The 22,325-nt window shown below is 37.4% G+C and overlaps 1 protein-coding gene and 1 long non-coding RNA gene across 2 annotated transcripts; both read left to right on the top strand.

Moving 5' to 3' along the window:
* Window positions 1–10,364: 10,364 nt before the first annotated feature.
* LOC102809530 (kyphoscoliosis peptidase-like) lies at window positions 10,365–14,826 on the top strand. Its single transcript, XM_006819598.3, has 5 exons — window positions 10,365–10,430; window positions 10,871–11,081; window positions 12,349–12,584; window positions 12,802–12,977; window positions 13,196–14,826. The coding sequence occupies exons 2-5, from the start codon at window positions 10,893–10,895 to the stop codon at window positions 14,824–14,826; spliced, it is 2,232 nt and encodes a 743-aa protein (XP_006819661.2). The 5' UTR covers window positions 10,365–10,430; window positions 10,871–10,892.
* Window positions 14,827–20,396: 5,570 nt separating this feature from the next.
* On the top strand, window positions 20,397–21,002 carry LOC102801406 (uncharacterized). The gene is made up of 2 exons (XR_438248.3): window positions 20,397–20,455; window positions 20,759–21,002. It is a non-coding gene; the product is annotated as an uncharacterized LOC102801406 (long non-coding RNA).
* The last annotated feature ends 1,323 nt before the right edge of the window (window positions 21,003–22,325 follow it).

Here is a 22,325-nt window from a genome sequence, read left to right as displayed (position 1 = left end):
AACATTTGAGCTTATTGGTAGGTCTTTACGGAGTTTGTTAATGGGGATCGCTATTTCATTGACAGGCCATTGTGGCTTTATGTAGGTCAACCAGAAGTTTGGACGTTGAAAGAGGAGATAGTTTGCATGATGCGACTAAGGAGATGGTAATCGCATAGATCTTCTGGTATCCAACGATAACAACAATATTTCACTTATATGTGGCATCCAATGATTGATAATTGATATGAATTTATCCATTGAGCTTATATGAGGAACTAAAATATTCTTCACCTGGTTACATAATGTGCATGTAGAAATGAAATTTCCATAGAATTATGCATTTCTGTGGTGTTTTACTATGTTATTCACAATAGTGATGACAAAATTGCGGAAACATTGATTGGTTGTGAACCAGTAGTGTTCTGTTGGTAATCTGTCAAATCTAACTTCCATTGTGGAATGTTGAATGTAAAATGGCAGTTAGATGGCCACAGTCCTGAAAATGGTGGTATAAGTTAAGTATTGCTAGTTACGGTGACAGATGTATAATAATATTTATTAAGGTGACTCTTTGGGATAAAATAATTTATATCATAATTTATCAGTGTATCTATTGCACGATGTATTCACTGTTACATAGTTTAACAATTCCGTTGTGACTAGCCATATGTTTAATGGATTATTCGTTCAATTCAACCTATGTGGTCAGTAGCTTCATTGACAATTAAAAAAAATGCCCTTACTAGAGATATTCTTCCGTCGCTATAGGGTTATTTACTATTGGTAATTAAAAAAAATGGAACAAATGCCACATGCGAAAAGATGTGTTGACAAAACTTGCAAATTCTAGATGTACAAAATTAATTTTTGATGAGGTGGACTGACTGTTACACCATCATCCCGACCGAGACTTGCTTCTCGGGAGATTTTGATTCGGTTTCGTTGCTACTACTACTCGACTACTCGATTTGTTTTGGAATTTGATTAGTATAATACAGACACCGCATTATGATTTGTTGCTGCCCAATGAAAACAAACAAGAATTAAGATGAAGCACATCACTTTCATTATGAGCAGGGTTTTGACATTATTTTTACTTGTTGCGCGGCACCCGACTGTAATAACAATTTAAATAATTTAATTTTACCCATATCACTGTAAATTACAAGAAGTATTTTAGAGTAATTGACTAGGTGTTCCCATCAGATATTTCATGTCAGTGTACAGCATTTAAACATAAACTTTCGATTATTTAGCTTAACAAATCTTAGCTTAAACACCATAGATGTCGTGCTCTAAATTCACATCGTATTTTGGTTCGATTATCTAAATAACGTAAGATTCATAGACGCATAGGTTTGGCATTTGCCGCCTGCAAAGTACTCAACCTCATCTGAACTAGTGTTTCTTTATTCGCTTGTGCTTGAATCAGAGTAAGACAATAACTTTTTGTCTTGGATCGTCTATAGTGACATTTTTGTCTTCAGGTTTGATTCCTTGTGACATTGAATGATAAATTTTGTTGTGTGAAATCCGAACTGTAACTTATGTGACCGGTGTAGACGAAACATGAAAATGACGTTACCCAAGCCCCAGAAAAGAAAACACATTTTGCAAATTTTCTGAACTCTAAGTGGCGCCTCGTCCAGAGAACAAATCCATAGTAAAAAGGTAACATGTTGCATCTTGATTTGTATATTTATATGGTTTGGTTGACAACAACACAAAAAGAAACCCTAAAAAAGCTAATACTTCAAATGGGAATAGGCCATCCTAGTTTTCATATGTTGTGAAACCTGGTAACATATAGGCATGTTCTCTAGCAACAAATAAAACTCAAAAAATGATTATATTTTAAACAAAAATAATGTCATTCATATTTAAACTGCCTCCAATATTTTGTTAAAAGTGACATTTACGATATATTGCATTTAAACACCTCACGTGTGATTTAAGGAACCTTGCGGGCACTTGCCACCTCAAGCAATATATACGGTACCATTTTAGCACTCTCCAACAATATTTACAGTACCTTGCTGGCAATCGCCACCTCCAGAGACGTTTACACTATTGCGGTACCTTGCTGTGCCTAGCACCTCTAGTGACATTCACGGTACCTTCCGGCACTTGTTACGTCCAGAGACATTTGCAGTATCTTGCTGGCACTACCCATCTCTAGAAACATTTACAGTACCCTGTTAGCTCATGGTACCTTGATAGTACAGTGCCTTGTTGACATTCTCCACCGACATTTACAGTACTTTCCTGGCACTCGCCACCTTCAGAGAAATTGACGGTACCTTGTTGGCACCCGCCAACTGCCGTGACATTTACGGTACTGTGCCATTAATTGCAACCTCCAACTGTATGTTCAGTACTTTGCTGGCACTGCCTACCTCCAGAAACATTTACGGTACCTTGCTGGCATTCGCCACCTCCAGCAAAGTGTATGGTACTTTGTCGGCGCTGCTCACCTTCAGCAAAATTTACAGTACCCTGCTGGCACTCGCCATCTCAAGTAAAGTGTATTGTACCTTGCTGGCACTGTTCACTTCCAGCAACATGTACGGTGGCCTGCTCGCATTCGCCACCTCAAATAGATGCATAAAATCACTCTATTGGGGAATATCATATTTTGGGGGAATATTATACATTGTATTCAGTTCACATGATTTGATTTTTTGTTTGTACAGTTGTCATAAATAACAATGTTCTTAAGTCAAATTTAAGTTGCTAGGGTTCTAGTTTTTTTATAATATCAGAATCATTCTACCAATTCTTCATCTTTTGTTGTGACATCAAGCGGGGAGCGTTTTTCATCTACAAAAACAACTGTCAAATAATATATTAACATGGTGTTAGAATAATAACTAATGTCTTGAATAACTAAACCTGAGGAATAAGCTTATTCATATCCCATAAATAAAGGTTTGGCATTAATCCCTCTTGAAAATTACAAATGTGTACACACTTTTACAATAAAAATGAATGAAGGAAAACCAAACCCTGTGCACAGTTTTTCTTCCATCGCCCCACCCAGGGTTATGTGACGCGAGGTTAGGCTACTGCAACATTGCATTTTATAATACAATTTTTACAATTCATTTATATTTTGAAAACTTATTTCTATTTTATAATCCTTTTTATTAACCATTTCGCTTCTTAAATAGATTTTTATAACTAACTTTTGTTTATGAGCTCTGTTTTTAATTTAAAACATAAAAACAAATTGTTTAAATTCATTTTCGTCTTTATATCCATTTTTGTTTTCAAAATCCATTTTTATTTTCACTTTTTGACATGTGACTCTCCACGTGACTAGAAATTGTAAATCGCCATTAATTCTGGCCCTCTTTTCATTTACCAGTGACGATTCCATGATACGGCTTCTTTACGCGAGTTCTTCGTCAGATTCCAACTTATTTATCTGTTGTTTTGGGTCCATATTAGATTTTTGGCTTCATCTGTCGGCATACACCATAGCATCGAATGCATTCATGCTCCGCCTGTACACCAATGGCGCTGACTTGTATACCGACAGTACTCTATCCGCAGCAGAAGTACGACTATAACTTATTACATGAAATATTGTCATCCATGCAGATCCATGCGGTTTTCAGAACAACTACTCCTTAATTTCCGAAACACAGTACAGTATTCGTAACAGCACGGCAAATACCATGGAGTCCCACTGGGTTCTGTTCTTAATCCTATGTTTTGTTTGTATTATCTACACAGAATTATTAGATAATAATCTGTCAAAATAAGATCAACTTTCATCTATACCATGGTGATGCGGAACTATATCATACAAAGCTGATGATCTGCATCCTAATATTGCCTGTACTGACACGAATGTTCAATAAATCTATCAAAAGTAATATCTTGTGTCAAACGTAACATTGTCTATGATGACACACATATTTCGTCTTAAATTGAATAAATGCCCTGCAAGAACCAATGATTTTTTTTTACTTTTCTTCGCAGGTGGGCCCTGAGCTAAAGGTGATATTATCATGTGTTATTTTGGTTTACTACTTAGCGACTGTGTACCTGTGGGTTTATTTTGTGTGTATTTGGATGTTCTAATATTGATGCTTTTCCAGAGATTTCTCTAGGTATATAGTAGATGTGTCTTGTTTACGTCAATTTTGTCAGAATTTGAGCTGGCAAACATGTTTTTTTTTATGTGGTCGATTTCTGTAATGTCGTTCTCCCATTTTAGAGCTATGTTTTGTTAATAATTAATAACCAATCTGCTCATAAGTTAAAATTGTCGTCTATGGATTCTAATTAGTCATTTGAACCCTTTCGTAGAACCTTGAATGTTTCTGACTGTCTTCTGATGTCCCATCGATCGTCAAATTTGTACAAATGGCATGTCGTGTGTTGCTGCATGGCTGTTGTCTCGTTTGAATGGTACTATTTTCCGGTTAATTAATTTTTAGTTCATTTAGAAGATCATCTCTTTAGCATTCACGATAGATTAACCTTAATATCTGCTTTGGGTAGAGCTTGCAGCCGAAACTGTTAGCATCCCAGTCGCCAACATTTTCTTGTTTTAAAATTTGTTCAGCCATATGAACAAAATCATAAAACGTTATGCATTATAGACGATTCTGACGCAAACCTCGCCTTTTATTAACATTTGACTAGTCCTATACACTTCAATCAATCCTCAGTGATCTCGGTAAGTTATAATATTAGTGTTGAGAATGCATTTTTTTTATCTTTGGACGTCCTTACATTTATAGTAAGAATAATACATTCCCACAAAAGCTAAAAAAATTGGTCTGATAAATCAGAGGTTGTGAAAAAAATAGTTGTACGATAATAATAAAAAACAGACCGGAGGGGTGTTACATTTATTTGTGCGGTAAAATCGGATGGCAGAACTATACTCCTGCTTTGTATATTAAAAACAATTCCTGTCAAGAAATTGCTGCACAAAACAGGCGGCGTGATAAAGCGACATTTCTAAAATCCGGGGCTAAACAAGCGCGGTAATTCCATCGGGATTGCCATAACCATTTTCAAAAGCTGACTGTGCACATATCGAAGTCAGGATGTTGACCGATAGTTTCACATAACGTCGACCAGGTGTTTTCATTTACAAAATATGGTAACAATGACAATGACGACAACACCTTTATTTTATGTTTTTTCCCATATTACCATATAAGTGTGCATGGAATCATGGGAATAAATGGTGTACATTGCCTTGTGATAACTGTCATAAAGGTTATTGACAGTTTAAACTTGTTTTCAACTCTGGAAGGACAGTGGAATCTGCAAGGTGTGCTTGTAATTTACATAACAAAGGGTGTTTACAACTTTGGAAAGAGAATTTGAATCTACCAGGTGTGCTGTTATTTGAATAACAAAGGATGTTGCCTACGTGAAAGTTTGGGTCCATAATGTCAATTTGGTGTCCATCATTTCAACTTAGTATCCGGTGTGTCCTACTACGATATTGTGTGACAAGTGATACAGGCTGCAACCATCATTCTGTGAGACTTGTATGAACTGCTTTGCGATCTCCTGCTTCCATCGGTTCCCTCCAGAATACCAGCGTTCCTTTGTAACCAAGACTTCTGTATTTCTTCGTTGTTGTGTTGCAGAAGCCATTGACTGTCGTCCATTAATACATCCTGGAACTGTTAGTTATCACCATGCACACTTCCTTAAACAATCCCCTATTTTAGTGACTTTATTCATTGTATTTTTCTGTGCTTTATTTCTTGTATCTATTTTCAGAGGTGTTAAAGCCAGAAGCTTTAACTCGATATTTTGGTGTATGTGTATTTCATTTCCAGTACTACTGTCTTGTCTATCCCATACTAGCAGTGAGAGAAACCCCCTGTCCAGTATGGGTTCTTTGGGTGGCCCTCTCAATTGCGATAAGCAGGCGTTACACTGTGACATTTTGGTGTCAGAAGTGGGATTATAAGTCGGATTCGGATTGAAATTCTGATTTGGATTTTATTTTCAATAATCCCTTGACTAAATTGACTTTCGTGAATGCTCAGGACTAGAAAACACAGTGTTGTCAGACCAGCTTGTACTGCTAGGTAGACATTAAATTGCTACTACTGGAACTTAATTTACACCTTTTCAAGCATGGATATTGTTATTGAACTCGAAGAGTTAGATAGTAGATTGGACTGTAAAGGGGAAGAGCTGACTCAATTGAAATGGCCGCATGATAGTTGGGTTATAAATCCTAGTGCATTATTGAGAGAAAGCATTGTATGTGCTTTCTGCATTGTCTGCAGCAGAGTCCATTGATTACAATGTTGTAAAGGCAGCTTTGTTGAAGCGTTATGATATGAATGAAGAAGGCTATAGAAAGAAATTTCGAACTAGTAGGGCAGAAGGTGGCACAATTATTTCACAATTTGCAGCTAGATTAAGTAGTTATTTTGACCGATGGGTAGAGCTGTATAAAGTTGATAGGAATGTTGATGAAGCTAATGACTTAGTGATGAGAGATCAATTGATGAGTACTTTTGGTAATGAGTCTAGGTCACCCAAGACAGTTAAGGAAATGGCTGAATTAGCTGATAAGTTTAGAGATGCACGTAAAAAGACAGGTGGTAAAAATCAGAAATCTAGCCAGTTTCAAGGTGGTGGTCAGAAAAGTAAATGACAGGGTCGATTTGGTCAGTCTAAGCCAAAGTCAAGCTGTTATATTTGTGGTGATCCAAATCACTCTGCTGTCAGTTTTCCTAAGCGTTATAAAAGTGTCAGGTCTCAGGTTAAGTCAGCTGCGATGTTGACATGTGATCAGTAATGATTCAATAGTAATGATTCACAGGTCAGCGCTACATTTGTAGTACATAAAGTCACAGATGCAAGTAGGCATCCATGGTTACAGGGACGAGATAGAGTTGAGTTGAAATTTGGCCATGAGCCGCCAATTATTAGTGTTGCCAGTGTTGCATCAGTTAATATGATGGTGAGTGGTATGCCTGTTGTTCAAGGCTTTATTGGCAGTATTGAGGTAGAGGTCCTGCATTATAGTGGGTGTAGTACGTAGAGTGACTGGGGAGAGTCGTACCTGTGTGATGATGGATGGTACATGTCGGAAAGCCCCAGTAGCTATACTATATATAGATACTCCCAACTATGTTGGTGAAGTCGAGGCACTGTGTATGAGGACCCCAGTGTGTGATCTTATTCTTGGTAATATTAGTGGAGCTGGGGAGCCCACAGATCCTGATATTGGCTGGAAGCTAGGTGTAGCTCATGAGGTAGGGCATGGTGAGGTTAGTGCGCCCTCAGGTGGTGAACATAGTACTTCTTCGAGTGATGGGACTAGTGTGCCCTCTGGTGGTGAAGGTTGTTGTGCTTCGGGTATTAAGACTAGTGTTCCCTCAGATAATGAAGGCTGTACATCTACTAGTAGTCAGGCTAGTGTGCCCTATATGGATGAAGGTTGTTCTCCAGGTGTTGAGATAAGAGAGCCTTCAGTTAGTGGGGGTGGTTGTGAACCCTCCAGTGATTCTACTCAGTATGATAGTGTTGATGTTGTACAAGTGGTACAGACTAGGGCTCAGAAGTTAGCTGAGAAGAAACCGTTATGTCGGCTTATAATTCCTGAGTTTAAGGAATTACGTAATGAGGTTGATACTAATGATAGAAAGAAACATATTACTGTGGATGCAGTGCGAGAGGCACAGCAGTCTGATTCCACATTAGGTCATAGTTACATTTTAACTGTTGTGGACTATGCTTCATGATACCCTGAGGCTGTAGCGTTAAAGACAATTACTTCTGAAGTTATTGCTGATACATTAGTCAGTATATTTAGTAGGGTTGGTGTAGGTTAACAGAGTAGGTTAATGCGGTGAGCCCTATATTTACAAGCTTTTAGCTACCGCATTATAGCAATTAAAAGAAAATACAGGTGCAGACTACTTAAGCAGGATTGAGAAGGGAATCAGTCCCACTGTGTCAAAAGAGACTTTGGTTAAAAAATAACTTACATTTATTCACGTGCAAATAAATTTGATTTATACACGTCATGATAAAATAAGCTTATTGCGCGAAACGTTGTCTTTTTCAGAACATTAGTGGGTTATTAGAATTAAAATTAAGCAAACCGCCTGAAGGCAAATATAATTGCGGGTTTAGGGGAGCTCAAAGTAAATGACATATCCGAAATAATATCTGAGTGGAGTGGAGAAGCCTCGCATCTAGACTGTCGACAGTCGGTCGTACCTAATCTTAATCTGTTATTATTAATAAATAAAAGTAATAGGAGTGAATAAATTGGGAGCGCCGGGACAGCAAGTATGGACCGACTGTCCTGTTCTGCAATTCACTGGTGAGATTTCTTACCAGATCCGGGAACTTTCATATGCAAATGAATAGTCGCGCGGATGTCTATCATTTTATCGTGGTCAATCGTGAAAAAGGTCAGGGGTCGCTGGATACTAGGATCGCACACGACTTACGCGAAGTTTGTTTTGACTGTACTATGCACGATCACGACACTTTCCACAGGAGATTTTGACGAAAGAATTGTAAAAGTGCTGGAATGTTAAGACTACCATGATATTTCTTGCAAAGAATACTAGCGAGACGCTATCGCAAACTACACAGAGGGGAGAGATGTGTTCGTCAGCGTGTCGTGCTGACATTCGACCTGTCAAAAAGAACTTGTTTCGACCATAGAACTATTATACGCTCTCAGTCCACATTTTCTGCACGCATACGAACTGACAAGCTGTAGATCGATCGTCTCTGCCACAACAAATTCGATTTCATTGCCTGTCGTAGTTCTGTTGATCCCGTGAAACCGTCTATTCCGGTTTTCTATATTTTCTATTTGACTGCCACAAACAATGCACGTTGTTTTCTTGGTTCTAGGCGATTTAATAGTTTTCTTTGCTATTTTGGTTGGAGTGTATGTTTTCATTTTGTTCATACTAACATGAAACCCAACGCATTCAGGGGATCATTCAGAATAAATTTGCATACATTATGTTAATATAATTTATTTCGTGACGTCAGCGTCAACTATGAATTATTCATATCAACTAGAAACCTGCAGAAAGGGACAGTCTCTCGGGACCAATGTTCCTTGGTTTGCATTTCCCATCAAACGCCTTCTGCGTTCGAATGTCTAGGAAACACAATTGCATTAGGCCCGAGGACTGTCGACAGTCTACCTCGCATCATACAACACATTGTTTCTTTGGTACCCACAGACATCGACGGGCCGGGCACAGAACAGAGGATTTCCTTCACTCACTCACTTTCTTCAATAAAATACACGAATACGAAATAAATTCAAACGCACAATCAAACATAGAGGGTACACGACAGTCAACATACCATAACAATGTCAGTCTGCCAGGCAAAAATTTGCTCGAAGCATCGTCATTCTCCTGTCCAGAGATTATGAGTTTATAACTCAGACAGTACGCTGCTCGTCGGTCGATACTGCTGCTGTACTGTCTTCGTGCATACTTTGAGGTATCCTCGTAATAACCTTATTATTATACATCTTTTCCTTCCAAGGATACATCACGGGAATGCCGAAATCCAAAATGTTTAGAACTGAATCAGCGAACTTCTTTGTGTGGAGTCCCGTCAAACTGGTGGCAGTCATGTTTGTCTTAATTATTAGAGGAAGCGTACGCGCGTAATCATTCGATATTTGGAATTCGAATTTCCTTATATAGTATGATGAAAATACCCCGTAAAATACCGCAAAATTACGACAAGCTGTAACTTATGGCGTTACGGTGACAGATGTATAATGATATTAAATATTTTTACTAAAATGACAAGCGACTATACAGTTCGACCTTTGATTCACAATGACAAAGTCTGCGATTATTCAAATCCCAGCAATACAAGTATAAAATAAACATTCGGTTGCCATGTAAATAATATAGGTCAGATCAGGGTAAACGTTATGTTGACTGGTTGAGAAGTTTGTATCCTTGTTAATTACCCCACACGCAGTAGTCATTAATCAGTGTCTTAGTGTACCCAAGTACCGTACCGTAGTCGTATAAGGAAGTACCTAACACCAAGCGTGTACTCGTCTGCCCAGTGCGATTGTTGGCAAGGTAAATATTAGTAGTCTCTACGTAGCTATCACCTCCGTATTGAATTGATATATCATAAATATCTGTAGCCATGGGTAAATTAGTCTAAGTTGTTAGGAAATTACACCACAGTGTTGGTATGCACATGCCGAGTATTTTGCTCACACCGCAACGTATCTAATTCTTAAAATTTGACTTTAACAAAGCAAATAAAAACACGTCCTGGCATGAATACACGTCACAATTAATCGACAATAGAAACACGCCCCTGGCAATGCAACACACGCATACATATAAACTGTCTATAGCGAGTAACGCACTCTGACACACTATCCACATTGCCGCGATCGTGTGCATAACAACGTACATTGACGCTGTTCAACGGTAGGCACATTTCTACTATGATACTCACTTTTAAAATTAGTAGCTCTTGTCGTCATTCATCGATAACATTCAGCCGAGTACAGGTTTTGAATCAACATGTTCACAGGAAATAGAAGCCTTAAAAACGTTATCTTGTTGGTCATGTAGTACTGTTGTTTAATATCATCAATGAGCTCGAGCAATTGACAAATGTTCACAACTTTTTTGTATTTATGTGAATATACGTATGTTCACGGATGTGCACGTTTTCGTGATATAACCGCCATGGAAAGCATGTTTTCACAAATATATCTGACAGTGTCTTACACTATAGCTAGAATTTTCGTGCAATTACCTTAGATTGCAATTGCCAAAACTGAGTTTATATCTATAAACCAACTTTTTTGTGGTGTTTCTAATACATTTTCCCCGCACTCAGTATGAAATTATTACTTTTTCAGAAATTATACCTTGATCTAAAAAATGGGGTGCTCAAGCTCAAAATCCACTGTGGTAAAGAAGAGCAAGGTGCGACCGGTCACTGAGGAAAGGACCGGTGAGTTTACAAACAGACCGACTACACTTACTATGGAAGACATCTTCTGGGAAAAGAAGAAAAAACTCATACCAAACTATGCAAGAATGATAGAGATCGATAAACACGCACAACAGGTGTGATTTTATGTCTTCTTTCAAAAAAATAGATGTGTAGCGGGAGCACAGGCGTACGTGAGCACACCTTCAGCCACGCTTGTAATGGCAGACTATTAGAATTTTTATTTCCTTTTTTACCAACATCTGTTAGTTCTTTTTATATTTTTTTCTAAATGCGGACCCGACACTTTGTTTCTCGAGTTTTAAAAAATATTTATAACTTGCATAATTTAACAAGTCGTGGTTTACTCGCCAAAGTGATTCATCAGCAGGCTTACCTTACTAAACGACCTTCACCACGCACCCCACATAGATAACATTGTTTTGCAGTAAGTAGTATATTATTATTCATGAAGTATCAGTATTTGTTTTTAATGCCTTCTATCAATTCCATGTGATAATATTGGGTTATTATATAACATAATATAAGTCATTTAACAACAGTCCTAATAATCGATGAAAACTACTTGTATCGGGGTAAATCATGCTATCCATGTTTGTCTCTCTTTTAAAAACTAGCAGATAGCGATCATGGCGCCCTATAGACCAGTCACCTATAAGTCAATTTCGGCGTCCGCATGTCAGCTACCAAATGAACAAAGACAACAATACGGACATTTTCACGAGCTTACTATAAAGAACGCCTATGATTACACTCAAACACATTAAAAAAAATACTCTCACAGAAGCAAAATAGACAAGTACTCGTTTGACAATCAAATACAAGATGTCAATCATTTTAATGTTAAAACATATCATAATCACGTATGATCTTCTGGATCCATACTTTTGACATGTTTACGTTCCAACTATAGTACTATGAACAAAATTATATATCGGAAAATTTGACAACTAACGGGGACTGTGCATGCATAACTTGTTAATATCACTTTGCAGCTATGTCTAGGCCTAATTGTTGCGGGCAGGTAAACGACGAAAGGCTATTGTATACAAAGTAAATCTATTTTTCTTTCTTTACAAGCATATAGACCAGCAAATCAAGATATAAATATTTCGTTGTCACCCTGTGTGGTACAAAATATATTATACGATATATTTTTACTATCAAGTAGCTCATCATTTGTTCTACAATATCGAATACGGAAATTTTAGATGCATGCAAACATGAAGGGAACTCCCATGGAAACGCCTTACCTGATATTCAGTTAGACCACAAAAATGTATGTCAATAAATGTATGTCTCTCCATCTAATTGTCGATGCCATCCAGTTCTCTCAATATTGAATAGAATACTTAGAAACTCTTATTCACTCTCATCCCATAGGCACCCGTAGAGTTGAAAAACTCGCCAACAGAGCTCGTTTCCTATCTGACCAAAATAGCCCAATCGGATTTGGAGAAATATCGAGCACTATTCAGGTGGGAGGCAGAAAATGTCGATTATGATGTAGAAAATTACTATGGCGATATTTCAAAATCAGATTCATCTCCGGAGGGCGTGTTAAAACATGGCAAATCGGTCTGCGCTGGATATAGTGAACTATTCAACTATTTATGTGGGTGAGTTACAATGAGTATGTGATATGTTATGACCTATTATATCAACAAGACCGCCATCCAAGTTAAACACAGTGCTGAGATGCATGAGTATGAGTTGTATTACTCCATGTCAACATTATAACACTAATATTTGTATTCTTCAGAAACCTTGTATGTTCGCGCTTTAATATAAATACAACTCGTTATTTAAAAAAATAATAATATTACTGTGTTCCAGTATTGCACAATTGGAGTGTGTGAATATGTCTGGGGCATCTAAAGGCGGCGACTACCAGCCTGGAGATACGTTCCCTATAAACAATGGCAAGATTGAAACTGATCATGCATGGAATAAAATTAAAATAGATGGGCAGTGGTACCTCTGTGACTGCACCTGGGCTTCTGGATATGTGGGTATGTACATCTTGACTGACATTTTTTGTTAAGATCAGTTGATAGCTAATTTGTTTTTATAATTACACATTCGTTGGTTTAGTATAACAAAGAAACATATTAGAGTGTTCTTTCAACAAATATGGTACAGAGGTTCACTTGATCGTTAATGATTTTGAATTATCAGTTGTGATCACAAATTAGTGACATGCTCAATTTATGAATTCATCTACATCTAGGATATGACCACAATCTTGGAAGAAGCAAATTTACAAGATGTTGGAACGAATTATACTTTCTGAGTGAGCCAGAAATGTTTGCAGCACTCCACTTTCCAGTTGACGCAAATGGAAATAGTGCACCATACGAGCAATTACTGCAAAATCCAATTACCGACATCAATAAATGGTCAAACGAACCAAGTAAAGATTGCAGCTACTATACATTTCAAATGGAAACTGTCAGTCATGAGCAAGGTTTAATTGAGACTGACACAAATGAAGTTCAAATAGAAATAAGGTGTAAGCACGACCTGGATTTCTGGGCCAATTTAAATGCATTGAATGATCTAGGTGTCAATCCAAGAATAGGTTCGTCTCATTCCGATCATATAATGATGTTTGTTACCGACAATATTATAGCATGTAAAGTGCGCCTGCCCTCTGCTGGTGATTTTGTGTTGAGAATTAGTGCTGGGCCAGTGCAAGCTTCTGACGAATTGACCTCGATATCAACTGAAGTCATCACATACACCCTCCGAGGCAAAGATGGTAAAAAAAAAGAGATCTTTCCACCTGGTGTTGCAAATAATGTTTGGGGTCCATCCGCACAGTTTATTTCTCAAGGGTTCAGAGGTCCACCAACAACGGAGCCAATTATTAAAACCGACAGTGGGAAAACAGAACTGGAAGTCATGCTTCCTGATTATCAGACAAACCTACTGTCGGAAATTGTGTATTTTGATGGCAGCCAATCTGAAAAATTGCATGGTTATATTTATGGGGAGAAAAATGGCTCTAAAGCTGTATTTCACTTGGTTCTTCCACACTCAGGTGAATATCGTTTTACCGTCATGGCAAAGTTGAAGGATGGCAGTGATAGATACTGGCACGGCGCACATTATCTTATCCAGAATTCCTGTCCAGCTGACACTGATGAGAAATATCCAGATGAGAAAGGTCTTTGGGGTCCTGGTGAAATATTTTACAAGCACGGCCTCCAGGCTAAAGGCTCGTCCACCGTTCTAGCTGAAAATGGTACATGCCAGCTCAAAATTAAAAAAAACATAGATAGTCTGCTTATTTTCGACTTAGAGAAGAATGGTTCGAAGGTCCCGAATAATGAAACGTATATTTGTGCTGACGAATCCATTGATGGCACTGAGGTCACTTTTAATGCTAGACTTCCAGAACGTGGCTACTACAAGCTCAATGTATTTGTAAAAAGTCGAAACCAAAGTGGGTCATATGCACATGCTGGAATGTGGCTATTTCATTGTATGGCTCCATGGACTGGCGCACTTTATCCACAAGCCAATGGGACATGGGGAGCGGCTGAGCACTTTCTTGAGCTAGGTCTACGCTTAACAGAACATAGGTCTGCAATTATTCCAGCAGTCGGCGGGAGATGCGAGTTGACAATACAGTCTAACGAACCAATACAGACCACGTGGTACCTGATTAGAAATGACATAAGACTGTCAGAAGATGAAAAGGAGGCGTGCGTCAATATTTGCACAGAGGACACCAAACTGACATTTGTCGTCAACTTACCTGAATCTGGATTCTATAAGTTCGAACTGTACGGCGAAGTGAAAGGGAAACACTCACTGCCCTATTTGGGATGTTGGTTACTCGACAGCATCAAGTAGACCATATGTTGTTTTATATGTTATAAAACACACTGACGAAGACGTAGTTATCATGCTATTGAATAATGTTATATAACTACTTATATTATACACTGAACACTTGAATGTACTTTAATATTTTAGAATTGTTAGTTTGTCGAAAGCATTTTAACGCTAATAGTGGTAGATAAACTATGAGTTGAGCTATCCAAAAATGCTCAGTAAGTTTTGTATTGTATTGACACAAGTCACGTACCTTGACCTTGACCTATATAAAGGACAACGCTTCCTTGATCTGAATATACTAGACGTGAAAACGCACACCAAGACAACGGAAGCGTTTCAATATTTGAAACGTAATTCCTGTCACCCTACATCAGTATTCAAAGGTTTTATTAAAGGCGAAACTATTCGATATGCTCGTACATGTAATAATGCAAACGATTTCTTACATAAACGTAATTTATTTATTGAAAAATTGCGTGAAAGAGATTACACAAATAACGATATCGAAAGATACTCTTCAATTAATGAACATGACAATCGTATCTCACATTTACGAGAATCAATGCCCTATAATGAAGGGCAAACAATATTCACAACTACGTTCAACCCATATATACAAGGGTACAGGCTCAAAAGAGCCCTATTAAAAAACTGGGATTTAATTCGGAATGATTTGTTACTGTGTAACATTTTTCCAAATCCCCCCCTTATTGCATTTCGTAGAAATATTAACTTGAAAGATAAACTCACAAGTTCTAGTCTACGTACTACGTTCTAGTCTTCAAACTCATGAAAAATGACACACCAAACGACGAAGAATTACTTTCCATTTTAACTAAATTGTATAATGAAAGTAATAACGTCGAACATTCTGAAAGCTAATTTAATCGAACGATTCGGTCAAGTACTGTTCCGACTGATGAAGGGTTCAACATAGAACCCGAAACAGCACCATCACACTAGTGAATAATCCAATCACGGATAAATTTGAGTGTTGTATCGACATAGGCTTTCTTCGTACTCAGTTTTGTATTCCATTATTGTTTCCGTGTTTACTTCTATCAGGATCACACCTGAAAAATATTTTAACACGAAATTTTACATCTGTTACGTATTTAGTTAGCTAATGCAATACTGCCCTCAGTCGTTGAAATGTTCGTCAATCCACCACCCCCATCAATATTTGTTAAGCAACACTCAACGCATGAGATTAGTGTGTGGGGATTGGATTAGATGTAGTCAGGAAATGTAAAGCTTTAAAAGTTGTAATAGTAAATAGCAGTTGCTCAGTGTTGTTTTATATTGTACCCTTTTACTGATGGGAAGCAAGGCAGCCAAGAATGGATGGTAGCTTTCTTAGATCGGTATATATTTTTATATGCGATTTTGTTAAGTATATTCAGTATTAAGATTGTATGAATTATAATAGCATTTAATACAAGTCTAATGTAATGAGTGATATCGGCGAGGTTGGTGAAACATTTGCAGCAATGAACAATAACGTATTTGAAGAATATTTTCTAGAAACATAATTATTAATAACAGCGCCTCGCAGCTAATGATTTTCCCATGCAGCATATAGCAAATAGTACGTCGTAACTGCCAACTAATGGAGGCGCCACGCCTAAAGTTGGTTCATCAGAGGAGGAGGGATTGTTTACAGAAGAAATCTTGTGTTGAATGTGCTGCGTCCGTACCAGAAAATGGCCCGATGATGAAGGATGGCTCATATTATTGTTTAACGAATTTTTTTTTTATGATTGAGGCCGGCAAAACCAACGACAACCTTGTACGTATTTCTCTTGCTGTATCACTGCGGGAGTCCAGGATCCCTCCCCCCCCCCCACACACACACAGAGGCTTGGTGTACAGTTTATTATATTCCCTGGGTTCCCCGTGCCTTGATATGCGATATTTATGTCAATCAATTTCTTAGTATAGATTTTGTTCCTACGAACTGGAGTCATTAAACAGCGTTCTGCGTTCTGCTCTTTAGGTTTTTTCCGTAACTGCGATAGAACTATTACGAAGATATTATTATGAACATTGTGGGTAGTTTAATGCATACTCGTCTTAATATATAAAACGATTATCGACGATTTATACTGTTGCATGGTGTCACGAGGTCAATCTTTAGGTGTCTTTAAAATGGATGCACCATTATCCGAAGTGTGGCTGGTGGCAAACCATGATTGGCTGGATTTAACTATGTGGTTATGTAAACCTGGTGTATAGAGGTTATAAAAGGCAGTCACACCTTAGCCATGTACTTCCTTTTTCCCGTTTCATTTTGGTTTTGCACAAGTGAGGCAGGGTCCAGTGCTTTGGTTTCATTTTCTGAGTTTATTTGAACAATGCTTTATAAACTGTTCCTGTGGGTTGTCTACCTCCCTTGGATGTAGAGTGGTCCTGCTCCGTGCTGTGGAAACGGGTATTCTATGACTCTACACAAGTGCTACACCAGAAGATGTCAATTCAGCAGAAAAGCGTGTTCCGTGAAGTCGGACATTGAGTCGGAACTGTTACCTTGTCATCTGCAACAAAAAGGACAACTTCGTCGTGCTGTGTGTAGAAGTCAAAAGATTTACGTAAACACAGATGGTCCAGCGCTGTGAAGGTCGGGAACTGTGAGTGCACACAAGAAGTTACTAGGTTGGTTAAATTATATTATTGTGGACTTTTTGTGCATTAATTTGAAAGCCATATATATGGAAGTACATTATTTCATTGTGTTGTTTGTAATTTATCATTTATTAGTTGCTGCCAAGTGAAACTCAATTCTTATTTATTTAATAATAATTATTTAAATATATATTGATGTCTGACGTGTTTTATTGCTCCCCTTTCCCCGTATATTCACGCACACGAGTGGTAAGAATCTGGCAGATCTGACGGTTTGATAAGGTTTATAGAAAATTCCTGCGCAGTGTAGGTGAAATTGTGTTTTGTGTGGTTGCGACCATAGTGTTTCTATTCGGCCGTGTACTTTAGTGACTTGCGAGTCGCATGTCAGACTGCTTGGCTCTTCCATGCGTGACACATGGCACACCCTGAAAATTGAAGGAAATAGTCTGATCGCCTACACCACAAACAAGAATTTTTTACCTAAGCAAATTAAAAAATATATATGGTATAAAATTGGAAATGCCGACACTTGGACAGCTGGACGGGCATTCTGGATGAGATAATGTGCTCCGGGCCAGTATAAATAGATAAATTGTGGGGATGGACCCCAAAAATGACTGACAACACCAGGCGGAAAGTCTCCAATATTTTACCATCTGTGCCTCGGAGGGTGTATGTAATAATTGTACTTTTTATCGAGGTCAATTCGTCAGAAGCTTTCACTGGTTTGGCACTAATTGTCAACTGCTCGTGTGTCGCACTATTTCCATTTGCGTCAACTGGAAACTGTTGTGCTGCAAACTGGCTCACTCAGGAAGTATAATTCGTTCCAACCCCTAAATTTGTTTCTTCCAAGATTATGGTCATATTTTAGATGTAGATGAACTGTCAAGTGAAAAACTGAGTCATATTTGTTAAAAGATGACTCCAATATTATTATTTTTTCATAATAAACGAACAAGTGTGTAAGAATTCTAAAACAAATTAACTATCATCTGATCTTAGAAACAATTTCAGTCAAGATGTACTTACACAGAAGCCCAGGTGCAGCCAGAGATACCACTGCCCATATATTTTAATTTTATTCCATGCATGACTAGTTGCAGCCTGTGTTATCTGTATATATGCAGCGATCGTTTATATAGCTTGTGATGAAAATAATTTTCAAAAAATCGCAGGTACATACAACCGAAGTAACATAAATAACACCAAAACAACGTAGATACTTGGAGTTTCAGTGAAAAGATGATGTTTGAAAATGCACTTTTAAAATGAATTTTATTAAGTTGTTTTTAGCATAGAAATGTCTCCGGTTCTGGGGAAGTGTATTATTCTGGCACCCGGAAGTTGTCTCCCAAGAAGCTAAGTTTTGTCGTCTGAATAGCGAGGCATTAAATACATTTATGCCTGGCCGACTGATATTTAATTATGGTGTGTTGATTGTCGTGTACCATTTATGTTTGAATGTTCGTTTGAATTTATTTCGTATTCGTGTATTTTATGGAAGAAAGTGAGTGAGTGAAGGAAATCCTCTGTTCTGTGCCCGACCCATCGATGTCTGTGGGTACCAAAGAAACAATGTGTTGTATGATGCGAGGCTTTGTCAAATCTCCGCTCAAATATTAGTTGGGATATGTCGTTTACTTTGAGCTCCCCTACACCCACAATTGCATTTGCCTTCAATTTAATTTTAATGCACTAATGTTTTGAAAAAGACAGCATTTCGCGCAATGACCTCTTATCGTGACGATTATAAATCAAAATTATTTGCACGTGAATAAATGTGAGAGATTTGTAGAGTGAATAAATTAATTTTTGAACAAACGTTTCCTTTGACACAATGGGGCTGATTGAATGGTCTCGTCGTCATTAGAATGTTACCATATTGTGTGAGTGTAAAACACCTGGTCGGTGTTATGTGAAACTATCGGTCAACATCCTGACTTCGATAAGTGCACATAAGTTTGTCTGTATATTTGACGTCGAGCGGGGCTTTTGGAACTGTTTTACCGCACATATAAATTGAATGTCCCCTCTGGTCTAAGATATCACAGTGTTGTGTTTTTGATGATTATCGCGATAAAAGTTATCGGGCTCCTTTTAGAGCAACTATTTGTTTCTTTCCAACCTTTCATTTACCAGACCAAATCTGAAAACCAATGACCAATTTTTTTTTCAAATATACTGTCGCCATTTACTATAGTTACACGCTGCTTCCAACATTGTGGCAAATTTTGTTACACTACTGGCCTAGTTTTTGTATTTCCTTTAGTGATTTTAGAACAATTATCCAAAACACGTCTATGACGCTGACGCGTGTATCATCGAGAAGTATTGTTTACATATGTTTTTGGTTATACCTACTTTGCAACTGACAAATTTCTATTTCTTTTTAATTAACAACACTTCTTGTGAAATCAAAATAACACTATAGCGAGGAATATACTCAATGAGGGCATTGTTGAATTTCGAACGAAGTACAGAGCTACTGGCCAGAGATGGCGTACTACTGGCAAAAGATGGCTTACACAGCTAAGATATAATATGCAGTTACGACGTCATAGGATGAATTGAAAAAGTAGTCCATAAAACATGTGACCAGTCACATTAATGCCCGCTACAATTTTCCTCTGTAACACATCGTGCAATAGATACAGTGATGAATTATGATGTGTATTTGACACCAAGGTTATGTGAATGATCTTGATTCATATATACAGCAACAAATCACCCATGCAATAATAACAAAGTAATCCGCTATATATATATAGATCAACCTATTCCACTGTTTTGTTTGAAATATTAACGTTATACGCATGTGTAAACCAATCATGAGGATTCCCTCCCTCTTCTCATCGTGTGGCAGTGGTAGCAACCAATGGAATGTATGACAGACACAGATATGCAAATTTAAACCGTGTACTACTCAAATCCACTGGAGAATTTGTCACGCAGTCGACGTTAAACAATATCATACACATCGAAACCTCTGAACAGCTCTACATCAGACGTAAAAACGGTGAGTACTATACATCTGAAAAATTCACAAATATTAGACAAATTCTTAGAATTGTGTACAAAATAGAGAAGTGTTTTTTATTTAACATCGTTTTACTGCAGTTACTGGCCAATTATTCTACTATTGTACCAAGAAGAGAAGTATGCCTGATTCGCTGGCATACATACCTTCTTTTATAATCACTACGCGCATTACAATTAAACTTCGCAATATGACCGCTGTCGGGTATGTTATTTAGAAACCATGCCCTTTGCTAACATATTTCATCGTCATAATCAACAAATGGTCGTTTCGTATTTCTAGTATCTACAATGAACAAGAACGCATTTGTGGTTTTGCTGGTTATATTACTCGTAATGGCGGAATGTGTACAAGTCAATGCGTTTAAACGTAGACGATCCATAAGAAATGCGAACGATATGGATGACAGTGTCTCAAATGAATCAGACATGGAACAGAAGAATGCAGGGGTCTACAGTGAAAATATATTTGAATGATGATGAATGAACAAAATGTGAAGTGAAGAAAAAAAAAATATTCAACATAATTTGATGTCCTTTTTGTCATTTTGTCGTCGATCTGACCGCGTGGTGTTTTTGTATTTGTAGATTTTACATCCATTGCGTGCGTTGCCTTTTCATGATCCTCATTGCTGAGGATTATGATAACATTTATGTTTTCCTCCTGCAAATTCTTGATCTGAACAAGTCAATCTGGAAGTGAAATAAAAGTGGTATAAATATTGTTTTGTTTACCTTTGCAAATTGTAGTATATTATGGAGGGAATTGCATTGACGAAAGTAAAATACCATGTGCAAAACGTTTTGGATTCAAATTGATAAACGTATTACTAGTATTAGAAGTAAATTCAGGGTGTTAATAATTAATCATAACTATTCACATCGCGCTAGTGTCACTATAAACGTAAGTATACAAATGTGTTAACGATCTATTTCTGTACGAAATTCTTACCAAAAGGCGGGCATTTGTTATTTATAAAATCTGCTACAAATACAATATACTATTAAAGCATGTCACGTATGCTGTTTAAGCTCAGATTTCTGTTTGCAAAATAAGTAATGGCGTAAATTACGATGTACACGACCGACGTTCCACGACCGATTTGTGATTCGCATCGGCGCCATTTATTTTGAAATTACCTGCAATGACATGATAAATCAAAAAGAAATGTTTGCTCGCTTACTGGAAAATACGGGTCTCAATACGGAATGCCTGATAAAGTTAAAGGAAATTAATATAACAAACTTAATAATTCCCATTAATGCAATACGCAGAATACACGTGTTCCAAGATGGCGTACTGTTGCGGGATAATGTGACTCAAAATGAACAGGTGCTGCAACATGAGAAATTGAACTATTCAGTTATTGCACAAATGTTGATTTAATGCTACAGTGTTGCATTGAACAAATGTACTTTTATAATGCAATAAAATGCAACAGATCCAGTTATAGAATGTCATGAAATATATTCAACCCATTAAAAAGATGCATACCATTCACTATGCAATAATAGCATTGTAATCATCTCCAAGTGAATTAACATATATCCTTGTTTTTAAGCACTTCTATGACGTCAAAATGACGTATATAGGTCAAAACTAATGTTTGGATGTATAGTCGTTCGTTATTTAGATAAAGCTTTAAATACATAATCTGCAACGATAGTGACGTTTTGAACTCCCTCCATTCCTCACAAGCGGGCGCGATTTATGGGAAGGGTACTAGTATATACAAATATTAAAATTCTACTAACCGTCTTGCATGTAATTCATTATTATTATTGTTTAATTTGAATGTATAATAAATGAAACCTAATATAATCACTACAGACAAATACAAATTTCACAT

Source organism: Saccoglossus kowalevskii, chromosome 12, assembly GCF_978046115.1.
Source record: "Saccoglossus kowalevskii chromosome 12, keSacKowa6.1, whole genome shotgun sequence".
Classification (NCBI taxonomy): Eukaryota; Metazoa; Hemichordata; class Enteropneusta; family Harrimaniidae; genus Saccoglossus; species Saccoglossus kowalevskii.
This window is presented reverse-complemented; position numbering and strand designations above follow the sequence as displayed.

What these genes read in the sequence shown, in the direction of transcription:
- LOC102809530 (XM_006819598.3), top strand. Translation starts at nt 10,893, where the DNA reads ATGGGGTGCTCAAGCTCAAAATCCACTGTGGTAAAGAAGAGCAAGGTG. An exon ending in TCGATAAACACGCACAACAG is followed by an intron (nt 11,082 to 12,348) that starts GTGTGATTTTAT and finishes CTCATCCCATAG; the next exon opens with GCACCCGTAGAGTTGAAAAA. An exon ending in CTATTCAACTATTTATGTGG is followed by an intron (nt 12,585 to 12,801) that starts GTGAGTTACAAT and finishes ACTGTGTTCCAG; the next exon opens with TATTGCACAATTGGAGTGTG.